Here is a 15,062-nt window from a genome sequence, read left to right as displayed (position 1 = left end):
GTGCACAAACTCAGTTCAAAGTCTTTCAGATCACGTAACAAATATACATTAAAGTATTTTGATGTCTTCTAATCACACTGCAGCCCCCATAACATGAAAGTACTGCATACAAAATAATCTATTAAAAGTATTTTAATCTATCCTATAAATTACCATGAAAATCTTTATATACATTTCATTTCACAGAAGCATTTCTTGTTTGTGATAAATAGTGAGGAAATACTTTCCTATTACTTGCTAATATCTTTGCTTTGATACAAAGATAATAGAACTCTACCTCAAAAACAATACTTTGAGAAGCAGATAAGGAGATTAGCCTGCTAAATTGTATACTTAAAAACATTTCAGTGTCGTATATACAAACCTACAACCAAAAACTTACGTATATGTTTAAGATGGATGATTCCTGACACTGGGACATGAACTCTAGTTTAATACAAGCAAAAGAAAGCTTCAGTAATTCACTTAAATAAGCAATTTGACAGTGCCATGAAAAAGATGAGGAAAAGAATTTCATATATTATAATCTGCAGATAATCATTTTATCAATAGCTATGTTTATTAGAGACTTGCATCAGTAGAAGAACAATCTTAATAAAGCCAAAGTCCTACAAATCCTTCTGCTTTTGCTTTCAAGACTTCATCCTCTTAAAAGGAACTGGAGAGGACTTCTGCCTTCATTTTGTGCTGGATCGCAATTTGGGAGAGATTTTTTGCTTTGTTCCTCTCCCTCTGGCCTTCACCTTTAGAAACCAAAACCATCGTATTCTGGTGTATTTCTATGAAGAACTGAGAAATTTCTCACCTGAGGAGCACCTGGAATGGCTGGTCCTGGAGTAATCGGCTGAGCCATCAAGTCATAGTCATTTCCAGAAGATCCAGCTGCTACATATGAATATGATCCCCGGGCCCATGGGTCAGCACGCCAACGGGACACCACCGTCTCTTTGGGCTGAGACAAGAGAAACTTCAGTTGTTGACACATTGCAAGTTCTACAGTTAGTGCAAAATATAAAAGATGCAAATTGAAGAATAAAAGACAACATCCATAAGCTAATGTCAGTAGTGGAACTCCACATTTATATTCCATGATAACTTATACTAAGGTAAATAATTTGTCTTCGGTGTCAGCAGCTTTAATGCTTGAGATATATTAGCAGAACCTGCTCCAAATGGCTTCTGCACTGGAATTCAGAATTTGTAGTCAGCAGTGTATGCATACTATGTACTCTATGCTCTGTTTCTTCTCATTATCAACATAAGGACAATATAAAATTGCCACTCATTTACTTCCTTTCAGCCACAGCTCTCTTGAATCTCTCTCCTAACTGAAATATGACATAGGCCTGTGCAAGGTCCATAACTTATCTGGGAAAATGACTGCACCAGGGGCATCTGCACAAAAATCTGTTTTTCCTCAAATCCATCTGGTTTACCATGATTATAGCCAGGATGAAATATATTCCACCAAAAGATACAACCGTGTGAACATAACCAGGACTCAAGACAGTATCCCCCTAAGGTAGTTAACAGTAGTCAAGAAAAGACACCACATCTTCATAAAATTGCAAACATAACATGAAGTGCAAAGGGTCAGAAGCTTCAAATAACCCAGATTCTGTTCAAATACGTAACTGAGCTTTAACAGGAATCACACACTGTAAAAATTCAAGCATTAAAACAGGAACAGAATCACAGAATTTCTAGGTTGGAAGAGACCTCAAGATCATCAAGTCCAACCTCTGACCTAACACTAACAGTCCCCACTAAACCATATCCCTAAGCTCTACATCTAAACGTCTTTTAAAGACCTCCAGGGATGGTGACTCCACCACTTCCCTGGGTAGCCCGTTCCAATGTCTAACAACCCTTTCGGTAAAGAAGTTCTTCCTAACATCCAACCTAAAACTCCCCTGGCACAACTTAAGCCCATTCCCCCTCGTCCTGTCACCAGGCACGTGGGAGAACAGACCAACCCCCACCTCGCTACAGCCTCCCTTGAGGTACCTGTAGAGAGCGATAAGGTCACCCCTGAGCCTCCTTTTCTCCAGGCTGAACAAGCCCAGCTCCCTCAGCCGCTCCTCGTGTAAGACTTGTTCTCCAGGCCCCTCACCAGCTTCGTAGCCCTTCTCTGGACTCGCTCGAGCACCTCCATGTCCTTCTTGTAGCGAGGGGCCCAAAACTGAACACAGTACTCGAGGTGCGGCCTCACCAGAGCTGAGTACAGGGGGACGATCACCTCCCTGGCCCTGCTGGCCACGCTGTTTCTTATACAGGCCAGGATGCTGTTGGCCTTCTTGGCCCCCTGAGCACACTGCTGGCTCATATTCAGCCGACTATCAACCATCACTCCCAGGTCCTTCTCTGCCTGGCAGCTCTCCAACCACTCATCTCCCAGCCTGTAGCTCTGCTTGGGGTTATTGCGCCCCAGGTGCAGGACCCGGCACTTGGCCTTGTTGAACTTCATGCAGTTGACCTCGGCCCATCGGTCCAGCCTCTCCAGATCCTCCTGCAGAGCCTTCCTACCCTCGAGCAGATCGACACACGCACCTAACTTGGTGTCATCTGCAAACTTACTGAGGGTGCACTCAATGCCCTCATCCAGATCATCAATGAAGATATTGAAGAGGACCGGCCCCAGCACCGAGCCCTGGGGAACGCCACTAGTGACCGGCCTCCAACTGGATTTGACTCCATTTACCACGACTCTTTGGGCCCAGCTATCCAGCCAGTTTCTAACCCAACGAAGCGTGCGCCAGTCCAAGCCAAGAGCAGCCAGTTTCTTGAGGAGAATGCTGTGGGAAACGGTGTCAAAAGCCTTGCTGAAGTCAAGGTAGACCACATCCACAGCCTTTCCCTCATCCACCCAGCGCGTCACTTTGTCATAGAAGGAGATCAGGTTCGTCAAGCCTCCTTGCACAAAGATTTTCAAGAAATTGTTTCTGCTTGACCAGACCTTCCCACAAAGGATGAGAGAAGTTCTATCTAGCAAAGGTGCTATCCAGAAACCAGACAAAGGCCAGCAAACTTGGACCATAATGTGCCATGACTGGGGGGGTCTCCAGGACCATGGAAATTGAAGATAATCCTTCTGAGGCTGACCTCAGCTGGACTGTATTCAATGTCTCTTGCTGATTCTCTGGAAAGTGGACTTGTTCTAAGGTGTTGGGTGGCACTAGGGATTTGAGACCACATTTCCCAATGTCTCACAACTTCACTGTAAGAATTCCTCAACACAGAACTTTTTCATCCAAAGGCTAGGAAATTGACAAATGAGCCAGACTCATCACATTGACTCTGCTTCTTGATAAAATGAACTTCACATTTCCCTCTTTGTCAAGAAGAGACCACTATGATGGCACTACATGTTATTGTGTGTATGTTTGACAGAAAACTTTGATGCACATCATGTGTTTCTCTGGTAATCATATGAAGCACTGCAGTCTTTCAGGGAATAAATCAAGACAAATTTTAATCACTGAGGAAGTTTTGAAGGTATGGCTAACCCAGACAGCTGTGGAAGAAAATACCAAAGTACTGCTTCCTCAGTACTGAGACTGATGACATGCAGGCCAAACATTAACTGTGATGTTCGTGTTCACACACCCATATATGGGTATGAGTCAGATGCTAAGCCAGTCAACTATTATTTTTATCCTGACAAGCAAGTTTTGTAATTAGGATTCCCTATGAATAGGGAGAAGGATGGTTAGAGAATAAAATACTTACTATAATAGAGGTGGTACAAAACCAGACTACTACTCTACAGTGGACATGAAGCATGCACAGCAAGGTTGAAAAAGTTCCCACGTATGAACAATAGATTGGGGGAACTAACCTGGGAAACTACAGGCCAGTCAGTCTCAATTCTAGGCCTGGCAAGATTATGAAATAGATTCTCCTGGAAACTGTGCTAAGGTACATGGAAAACAGCCCACATGGCTTTACTAAGGGCAAATTGTGCCTGACAAATTGGTGGCCTTCTACAACAGAAGAATTGGTGGACAAGGCAAGAGAAACAGAGATCTACTTGCAATTATGTAAAACATTTAATACCATCCTGCACAACATGTTTGTCTCTAAATTGGAGAGACATGGATTTGACAGACGGACCACTCAGTGGATAAGGGGTTGGCTGGATGGTCACACTCAGAGTTGCAGTCAGACTGATGTATGCACAGAACACCACTTGTCACTGGTCTCCTCAGGGGACTGGCACTATTTAACATATTTGTCAGTGACATGGACAGTGGGATGGAGTTCAGCCTCAGCAAGTTTGTGGGTGACAAGGTGAAGTGCAAGGTCCTGCATCTGGGTCAGAGCAATCCCAAACATGAATACAGGCTGAGCAGAGAATGGATTCAGAGCAGCCCTGAGGAGAAGAACTTCGGGGTGTTAGTTGATGAGAAACTCAACATAAGCCAGACACACGTGCTTGCAGCCCAGAAAACCAACCATATCCTGGGCTGCATCAAAAGCAGCATGGCCAGCAGGGCACGGGAGGGGACTGTCCCCACTGCTCTGCTCTCATGAGACCACACTGCACTCGACTCTGGGGCTCCCAGCAGAGGAAGTGCATGGAGCCATTAGAACGAGTCTAGAGAAGGGCAACAAAGACTGTCAAGGGGCTGGAGCACCTCTCACATGAAGACAGGCTGAGGGAGTTGGGACTGTAAAGCCTGGAGAAGAGAAGGATCTGGGGAGACCTTACAGCAGCCTTCTAATACCTAAAACTGGCCTACATCAAAGCTGGGGAGGGACTCCTCTTCAGAGGGCAGTGACGGGAGTAGGGATAATGGCTTTAAATGAGCGTAGATTTAGATTACATATTAGAAAGAAGTTCTTTACTATGAGGGTAGTGGAGAACAGGCTACCGAGGGAAGTTGTGATACCCCATCATCCCTTAAATTGTTCAAGGCCAGGCAGGATGGGCTTTGAGCAACCTGGTCTAATGTAAGATGGATGTCTTTGTCTCTGAACTTGATATTTATCCCCTGCAGAATCTGTTTCTCTGCTCTTTTTTAGTATTTTTCTCATTTGAAAGTCCTACTAGTAAGCAGCTGCTGTAAAACACTTTACTGTTGGCTCCTGACACAGAAAAATCTCATTAAGAAGTGAAATTGTCAACAGAGGGTTCAGAGAAGGAGCTGTGGATTTATCTGGAAGGCAAACCTGAAGTTTTCCTGTTTTGTGTTCTCCAGTCTGAGACTTAGAAATCAACAGATTGAGCATTTCCAAATTATGAGATCCACTCATTCACTAAGAATCCATTCTTACACTTAGCTGTGAAGATTTGATGATCATATAGAAAGCAGTAAAAGGCTGAGGATCATAGAATGGCTTGGGTTGGAAGGGACCTCAAAGATCATCTAGTTCCAACCCCCCTGCCACAGGCAGGTATGCCACCCACTAGATCACATTACTCGGGGCCTCATCTTACCTGGTCGTGAACCCATGGATGGGGCATCCACAGCCTCTCTGGGCAAATTTCTAGTGCCTCACCACCCTCTGAAGAATTTCCTCCTAACATCTAACCTATATCTCCCCTCTTTTAATTTAAAATCATTCTCCCTTGTCCTGTCATTATCACTCTTCATCTTTTTTTTTATAAGTCCCCTTTAAGTACTGAGAAGTTACAGACCCATAGAATCATTATAGTTGGGAAACACCTCCAAGGTCATCTGGTCCAACCATCCCCCTACCACCACTATCACCCACTAAACCATGTCTCTAAACACCACGTCCAACCTTTCCTTAAACTCCCCCAGGGACGGTGACTCCACCACCTCCCTGGGCAACCCATTCAAATGCCTAACCACTCTGCCTAACCAGAAGAAATGTCTCCTGGTTTCCAACCTGAACCTCCCCTGGCGCAACTTGAGGCCATTACCTCTATTCCTATTGCTAGTTATCTGCAAGAAGAGGCTGATCCCCAGCTCCCCACAAGTTCCTTTCAGGTAGAGAGCAATAAGGTCTCCCGAGACTCCTCCAGACTAAATAACCCCAGCTCCCTCAGACACTCCTCATAAGACTTGCGTTCCAGACCCTTCACCAGCTTTGCAGCCCTTCTCTGGACACACTCCAGAAGTTGAAATGAGGTCACCCCAGAGCCTTCTCTTCTATAGGCTGAACAGCCCTAGCTCTCAGACTTACTTGGTAGGAGTGGTGCTCCAGCCCTCTGATGATAAAGCCACATTCAATTATTCTACAATGAAGAAAATGAAGGGAATCTACTCCTTACATGAAAAACACATAAGTAAGTAGTCCAACTTATGACAGACCAAATGCTCAAAAACAACTGGTATATTAAAGTTACTGTATACTTTTTATATTACTGTAGTATATAAAAATCCCAGTGAAGGAAAGCTACCTGTACTAACCTGTGGCACAGCGCTGCTGCCAAATATGCCTTTGAGGATGGCAAGACACCGTCCAACAATGACATCATCGCTGATATTTTCCATAATCCCTGCGGCTTCTCCTGCTACTAAGGCCAATAAAATTGGTGCTAATCAGAGAAGACAAGGGTGGGGGAGAAGAAAAAAGAATTATTGAAATATAACGTTTTCATCAGCCAAGTCTGATCATCATCTGCAGCTAAGTTACTAGGTTAAGAAACAACAACAAATCCAACAGAAGCAGTCCTCAATCTTCTCCCATCATGTTAATTTATCAAGATGAAAATAAATGAATATACACTGCAGTACTATTTGGAATTATCAAGACAACTGATGTATTAAAAATTAACACTTATTAGGAAAGACAACACGCAGAAGAAAGATTTTCTTTTAGGAATGCATCACTAGTTTTACATAAATTTCCACAACCAAACAATCTGACAAAAAAAAATCTGATTAATTTTAGCAATGATTAATATCAGCACAGCAGTGAAATTTTCAGGATAATTAGTTCACTCAAATTATTTACATTTCCAATGCACATTCAAACTAATCTAAATTGAGCCAAAACTATGAAAAGCATCACAATATCCATAAAAGCAGCAATTTTGAGAAGAATTCTGAAGTCAGAAGGACAGATATCAAGTAACTTGGCTACCAATGTGATGCTGTGGTGAAGGGAGTTACTGTAATTACAGAATATACAAATAAATGAATAGATGAGGCTATTATAATCTCTGGCTTGCTATGGTTAAGACTCAGATTACATTTTTGGTATTCACAAATCCAGTGAAAATCTTACAATCAAAGAGCTAATAAAACAACCCAATAACTAGAAACATGCATTTATAATAAACGACAGAAGTGAGCACAGTTAATAACTCTCACAGTTCTCATCAGATCATTCTCCTCACTTAGAAACTCTCCTAAGTTTAGCAAAGGAAATACTACACCCAAAAACAGATGTCAAGCATATTGAAGTGGGAAGATAAGTCCTTATTAAAAACATGGCTTTAACTTTTGTACAGGTTTCCAACATGATTGGTGAATTCCTCATCTCCTGGTATATACAGAGATCTCTTGGTACACATTCCCATCAAACTACCTCTCCATAAAGAAAAGTTTAGTTCTGATATACAGTTTGGAAGACCTAATATTTTCTGGTAAGAAACAAACATTTGGAACTCTGAAGAAATTAGACTAGGAAGGCTGTTATTGCAAAGAAAATTGCACTAATCAAGCTACAATTAAGACACTTCAAAACTCAGGACCTCTGGGGACTAGAAGCAGTTCATTAGAGAAGAAAGACAGGATTGCTCATCTTAGAGATTAACTCTATTGAAGGAAAAAAGCACAAACCTGGTTTCGTATCATCCACAGGCTTTGGAAAATGTTTTTGCCAGTTAAGTGACTCCTCATCTAAGAGTGTAACGATAGAACTAGGGGTAATGGCTTCAAATGAAAAGAGGGCAGATTTAGACTACACATCAGAAAGAAGTTCTTTACTATGAGGGTGGTGAGGCACTCGAACAGGTTGCCCAGGGAACCCATCCCTGGATGTGTTCAAGGCCAGGTTGGACAGGGCTTTGAGCAACCTGGTCTAGTGGAAGGTGTCCCTGCCCACAGCAGGGTGGTTGGAATTATATGATCTTTAAGGTCCTTTCAAACAAAAACTATCCTGTGATTCTGTGAAGTACTACCTTCTCATCATATCCATATGTGAACACTAACAACATCTTAATAACTGTTCCTTTCTAGATCTGAAACCATATAAATAAGACACTGGCAAAAGCAGAAATGCATCACAGCTACCTTTGTACAGGTTCCAAAACAGGAAAAGTTCTCCTCTGCTTGCGGTGGTGCTACCAACATGACCAAACAGATTGACACTTGGATCCCAGAAGACACGGTCAAAACACAACACAACCTATAAACAAAGAATCAAAAGACTTAGAGGAGCTCAGGGAAAAAATAAAAATAAAGTCAATTACATCAACTGATTTGCATCACTAGAAATGTCAAGGAAGGAAATCTGGAGAATATATACTGCATATGCTTAATACATAAAAGCATACACCTTTACCACGTTTCACAAGTTAATAACCTGTTTAGCAAGTTACAATATATGTACCATGTCAACCTACTTGCAAAATTTAACTGCTTACAAATTATATAGGATACAGAGAAGTCCTTTACAGATCTTCAAATAGTTTTCAGCATCAAAGTCTAGAAAACAGGAGTGGAAGAAACATCCTTCCCTCTCATCCATCCTTCCTCTCATCCACCATAAACACTTCTGCTGCATGCCCTGGTCTGCCTGCAATTCCCTCAATGACCAAGTGACCTTGTTGAGGTTGCCAAATCCCATACGCTGCACTGCAGAAGTTTTCCACTCAGGAAGAGGCGGCACAAACTGTACTGCTGGAGGCTGCTGTTTCAGTACTCCCAAGGGAAGAGTGCATAGCACGGCATCACATTTATAAATGAAAGTCTGGCTAGTAGATCGGGTATTTACAGCTATCACTTCACAGCCTGGAAAAAGGAGAGAAAAGTCATTTAATAGGCTGGGAAGTAAAAAGCCTTATAAAGGCCTCAACATAGAATTTTTTTAAAAAAATTTAAACTACAATAAAAACACATCCACATCAGAAAACACTTAGGTTACAGAGACAGCATTACACAACCATTACGTAACTTCTAGGCAACTAAACATTACTGGCCAAATAGCTGAATACCAAAAAGCAGAATTTAAAATGCATCCAAAGATGGCCACACTAGGCTAAAGGTTAATCAAGGCTAATAAATTAGATTAAAATATATGCATAACTAAATAGCAAGTAGAGAACGAGCCTATCACTGAGCTACTCTCCCAGCTGATAGTTTCTTTTGAAGGACAATTAAAAGGTGTATTCCTTCCATTCATCTGAGTCCATCTAATATTTAGTTATACTCCTAATATCAGAGCCTGTGGTGCCTTAAGCAGTCCAAGACCTCTTACTCCAAAATCTTCAATCCCAACAAAGTGAACCTATGTATCAGTAAATCCAGCTGAAAAGGACGGATTTAAAGCAGGCACAGAAACAAGCAAAAAACATTAAAGATTTATTAATCCCTAGAAGATTCCTACACAATTAAATGCAGCAAGAAGTGTGGCTTTTTCCAACCTAAAGTATGATAGAAAGGTTTTATAAGATCAAACCAGAAGCACTGAATTTCTATGATTATACTTTCTCAGAGCAGCTTTCAAGAGGCAGTTTCATGTACCTGAAGCTGTATAGCGAACCTGTCGAACTGCTGTGTTTAATTTAATATCCAACCCTTCTGCTAAGGCTACAGGCACACAGGAATATCCATTCCTCACAGTCAAGTGACTGCCTGTGAATTCAAAGTCATCATCCTGAAACAAAGGTGCATAAAAGCATGCATTTAGAAGAAAATCACATCACTCAATAGACAATCAACAACTCTGAACAATAGCAAAATGTTTTCAATAAAGACTTTCAAAGGGTAAGTCTGATAAATTTGAAAACTTATTTTATTAGTCAAGTAATAAGTATAGAAGTTTTCAGGAGACAACATTATTATAGAACGTTTCAGCACAAATAAAAGGCTTCCTGGAATTTCATCAGCAAATAACAGCCATATAAGAGAAACAGTATCTGCATAAAAGCACATACCACCCAAGAGTTTAGAACCATTAACGCAGAGGAACTTCCATGAGAGTGAAATAAACATAGCATAAGTTTTTAGTATATTACTGAACAAATGCATTAATTAGCTACCTGGTCCCAGTGCTTCAGTGAAAGTGTAGAGAGGGGTGTAGCATTAGCAAATTCTAGGTTTGCAAAATGCCAGTCAAGTATTTGCCTGTCTCTTGAGGACAGATAGACATCACTGGAGAAAAAAATACAATACAAAAGACATTTAGTTTGCCAGAGCAAAATGCAAATGCACTATTTTTGAAAATTTGTTTCAGTCCCTTCTTGGAGGAGAAATGTTTAAAAATGCCAAAAAACAGTAAAATCACATTTTCAAAGAAGGACTCATATATAACATGCTAAATGAAGCTAGAAACGTAACTTCAGAAATAAAGACTTAAATAAATCATGTCTTAAGTAGCATAACTACAGAAGACTAAAAAATTAGTATAGTCATACAGAGCAACGTACATCCTTATAATCTGCCACAGTATGCCAAAATAAGCAGGGTAGGTATGCTATCATTGACAGAGATTTCAAATCTGAAAGGCTTGAGATCAGGCACTGGTTACAGCAAGGATCACTGCTATAATACATCCTAAGAACCACCCTCTTTTGGCCTGAGTCACACGTATAGACTGGGCAATGAGACACTGGAGAGCAACCTCGCAGAGAGGGGCTGTGACGGGAGGTTCAGGCTGGATATCAGGAAAAGGTTCTTCACTGAGAGGGTTGTCATACACTGAAACAGGCTCCCCAGGGAGGTAGTCATGGCACCTAGCCTGTTGGAGTTCAAGCGTTTAGATTGTGCTCTTAGTCACATGGTCTGAATTTTTGCGTAGACCTGTGATGCCAGGAGTTGGACTCGATGATCCTTGTAGGTCCCTTCCAAATCAAGATATTATATGATTCTATGACTTCTACAACCAAGAAAGACAAGTTCTAAAACTGAGAGAACTCATATTTCATGTTTGCACAAGTACCATGATTAAAAGAAAAACATAGCTTTTCAAAAATATACTGTGAAGTGAAACAAACAAAAAAACTAAACATATATACATTCATATATATAAATAAATTTACGTACATATAAATATACACAAGTATATACATAATATATATATTTATATATAAAGATATATAAAGGTTCATATCTTTACCTTGGTGGATTGGCTTCAAGTTCTTGTAGCTTCTCTTCCAGCTTTCCTTGGGTTTCTGACAATTCATCATACTCCTAAATAGGATTAAAAGCTAATGTTAAAATCAGTTAATATTCAAAAGGACTTAGAGATGACATGTAGCATCAAACCGAATTATAAGAGACCTAAGTGGAAGACTGATGGGCTTCAGTGAAATCTAAATCAAGTCCTTTATTTTTTCAACATTTGATCCACCTATTTTGCCCTTTTGCTGTTCACTTACGCAGAAACTTATGTTGCACTGCAGAAAAAAGTAGTGTTTAAATTCCTGAAATTTTAGCATGCTCACATCTGAAGAACATGAAGATCCATAATAGTTACAGAATTTTCAGTGTTCTTACAGTACTGTGAGCTCTTTCATACTACACAATACTATTTCTATTCTTATTTCTCTATTAAAAGACTATAGTTAATGTTAAATATAGAGTTTTCCAACGTAACCTTACAAAAAACAAAGACATGATCTAGTTCAATTTTCCTCCAGAATTCCATCATACAAACCAACCTACAATAGAATTGCATAAAATCAATCATTTTATTTCTGTATTGGGATTACATGCCAAGGTTTTGGTTGCAAGGGACTGCAGGGGTGGCCTCTGTGAGAAGAGTTCCACCAGGTGCTGCATGTTAAAGAGAGTATAACCAGCTCCAAAAGGGACCTGCCACTGGCCAGGGCTGAGCCACTGGGAGACACTGGCTGTGTCTCAGAAAGAATATTTACAAAAGGAAGTAATTGCTGCGCACCAGCATCTGGAAAAGATTTTGGACCGACCTTACTTTGTTTTACAAGCTGAGCCCATTTTCCGGATTATAAAACCAATACTTTCCTCACTTTTTTTTTTTATCATGAAAAAACCGCAAAGGAATGTAGAAGTCTCTCAATTTCACTATATAAGTACCTAGATCCCCACTTATTCAGGGACTAGCCAGAAGACAAAACAAAAACACACACTCCAATCTTGTACAACAGACTTGCTAGTACTTTTCCTTATTGACATGGGTGGGGCAGGGACAGAAGTAGGAGGTCTTTACTAAAACCTCAGTAAACACCTGAATTCTCTTCTTTCCCACTGAAGCCATTTTGACTTTTCAGTGCATTATGTGATGTTGATAAATGCTCTGGATTGTATTACCAGTTGAAAAAGATCTGCTATACTCTTCTAGCTGACAAGAAATAGACTTGAAAAGAAATATCCACAAGACTATGGAATAGCCCAAACACATTTGGACTCCAAGTAAAGGCTTTTATTTTCTAATGAAGTAGCAGCTGAAAAATGATCTTTGATTCCATCTGACCTAGGTTAACAGTGTCTTTACCATAGATTCTTTCTAGGGCATCCTTTTAAAGCACACACACATTTGGCTTGTCAAGAGAGCTGTGTAAAGTCTTTGGATAGAGAGAAGACTTTTACTCAGAAAACCACCTTTTTCATCTTAGAGAGCATCTCTCTTCAAATACAGATTTTACTTCCCGACTATTGTGGGACCAAGTAGTACTTACAATCAAGTCTGACCTAAAACTTAGCCTTCCACATGTTAAACGCTCTTTGATCCAGCATAGATGGATACATAAAAATTGAGCCTTCAAAATGTTAACACTCTCCGCCAAGAACACAAAGGACATATAACTAAGATATTAAATACAGCATTATTATCAATATAACCCAGAGTTATGCCCTATTACATTCTCTGAGAGTGCTGTATCTGAGTGAGCATTTTTATCGGATAATGTGAGTTGGTTGCTGAAGTCTTCAGAGACCACTGACTTCAGTGTTCAGACAATGTTAAATTAGGAGGAGCTGTTGAGTCCCTTGAGGGTAGAGAGCTCTTGCAGAAAGATTTTGACAAGTTAGAGGGCTAGGCAATCACTAACCTCATGAATTTTAACAAGAGCAAGTACTCATTTTCCACCTGGGAAGGGGGCAATGCCTGGCTATACACGCAGACTTGTGGACAGGAGGCTGGAGAGCAGCCATGCAGAAAGGAATCTTAGGGTTCAGCTTGATGGCAAGTTAAATCTGAGTCAGCAGCACGTCCTGGCAGCCAAAAGGGCCAACTGTATCCTGGGGAGCATCAGGCACAGCACTGCTAGCACATCAAGGGAAGGGATTGTCCTGCTTTGCTCTGTTGTGGCCTCACCTTGAGCACTGTGTGCAGTTTTGGATAGAGCGTCCAAAGGAGGGCTACCAAGTTGAAGGGTCTCGAGGGCAAGATGTATGAGGAGTGGATGAAATCACTTGATTTGCTCAGCAAAGAGGAGAGGAGTCCGAGGGCAGATCTCAATGCAGCCTACAGTTCCCTCACAAGGGGGAGTGGAGAGGCAGGCGCAGATCTCTTCTCTCTGGTGACCAGCAATAGGACCCAAGGGAACAAATGGTATAGAGCTGTGACAGGGGAGGTTCAGGCTGGTTACTAGGAAATAGGAAAAGGTTCTTTACTGAGAGGGTGGTTGGGCACTAACACAGACTCCCCAGGGAGTGGTCACAGCACTAAGCCTGTCAAAGTCCAAGAAGTATTTGGACAATGCTCTCTGACAAATGGTTTGATTTCTGGGTAATTCTGTATGGAGCCAGGAGTTGGACTCAGTGATCCTTGTGGGTCCCTTCCAATTCAGGATATTCTATGACTCTGATTTTATGATTAAATCCCACATGTACACCATTCTTTACCTTGCAAAGCGCAGTCAAATCTCTGTGTTTACTTTTCACAAGGAACTCTGCTGTAATATCCCGAGGTGGCTTCACTTCTGATGCTTCCTTATACTGCTGATGGAGTTCTTTAATCTTCTCTTTTAAATTCACCATCTTTTTGAGGTGTAGTAGGAAAAGGGAAAAAGAAAATAAGGAGAATAGGTAGATTTCATGAGTTACTGTGTAAAATGGATATTCATCTCAAAGTACCAGAGATTTTCAGATGTTACCTATACGCAATTCTACCTCCACAAAGCCAAAATAGATACTACCAGCCTCAAAATAACATGCTTAACTGACTTCTAACAAAACGCCTTGCAAATGAAAAATAAGATCAGCTGTCCTCAAATGTATTTCATTTGAGAAACCTCCGTGGAGAAGATCCTACCTACTACAACCAAAAACATTCTAAGTAAGACTCCAGAGATGGCCTAAACAGCGTTTCTACACTACAAATCAGATTTGATTATCCTCTCCTCCAAGCACTTAACTTTCAAAGTGTTTTCACAGTTATTCCCACTGGTAAGCAAAGTAAACATTTTAAAATACTATTCCCCCTGTCCCCCCTCCAACAGCCTTAGTCATTATCAACATCTCTAATGGAAGATATGACACAACACTGTTTGATCATGTCTATCTTCTCCCTTTCTTTTCCCAGACTGGCATTTTACAGTTCTCTGCTCAAACATGTGCTCCACTTTACATATGGGGACAAAATCCTCTCACACAAAGAGAAAACTACTGAACTTTTATGTTAGCTCTCAACTTAAATGGATTCCTTTAAGAGATTTTTTTTGCAGTACTTATTGTTCTTTTATGTAAAAAGTTAGGTACTTTCCCCAATTATTTCTGAAAGGGAAGAGAAAAAAATGCGAAGGTTAGAAATGCAGCATGAATTTAGAAAGTTTTTGGTGCTCCTTTGTCATTAACAGTGCTTCCTGGTAGGCCTTAAATGAACAGATATTTTTAAGAACAGCATTAATAGCATCTGTTTTTTATTGTTCATGTTTGTTTTGGAACATTTTGCCACCATTAGAGGAAGATAGAGCTAGCTTCCTGTTCTAATCATCATCACTG

At 40.7% G+C, this 15,062-nt stretch overlaps 1 protein-coding gene across 2 annotated transcripts in view; it reads right to left on the bottom strand.

Moving 5' to 3' along the window:
* The window catches only part of KDM1A (lysine demethylase 1A), a 47,893-nt gene that overhangs the window by 5,567 nt on the left and 27,264 nt on the right, over window positions 1-15,062 (bottom strand). For both annotated transcript variants that reach the window (XM_035345444.1, XM_035345445.1), the window contains 8 exons: window positions 13,965-14,099; window positions 11,257-11,330; window positions 10,181-10,292; window positions 9,663-9,795; window positions 8,743-8,930; window positions 8,211-8,325; window positions 6,381-6,508; window positions 806-952 (listed from right to left, as the gene is read on the bottom strand). In XM_035345444.1, coding sequence (XP_035201335.1) covers window positions 806-952; window positions 6,381-6,508; window positions 8,211-8,325; window positions 8,743-8,930; window positions 9,663-9,795; window positions 10,181-10,292; window positions 11,257-11,330; window positions 13,965-14,099 — 1,032 coding nt within the window. The remainder of the gene's footprint in view (window positions 1-805; window positions 953-6,380; window positions 6,509-8,210; window positions 8,326-8,742; window positions 8,931-9,662; window positions 9,796-10,180; window positions 10,293-11,256; window positions 11,331-13,964; window positions 14,100-15,062) is intronic.

The sequence above is a fragment of the Oxyura jamaicensis genome, chromosome 23, assembly GCF_011077185.1.
Source record: "Oxyura jamaicensis isolate SHBP4307 breed ruddy duck chromosome 23, BPBGC_Ojam_1.0, whole genome shotgun sequence".
In the NCBI taxonomy this organism is placed as follows: domain Eukaryota; kingdom Metazoa; phylum Chordata; class Aves; order Anseriformes; family Anatidae; genus Oxyura; species Oxyura jamaicensis.
This window is presented reverse-complemented; position numbering and strand designations above follow the sequence as displayed.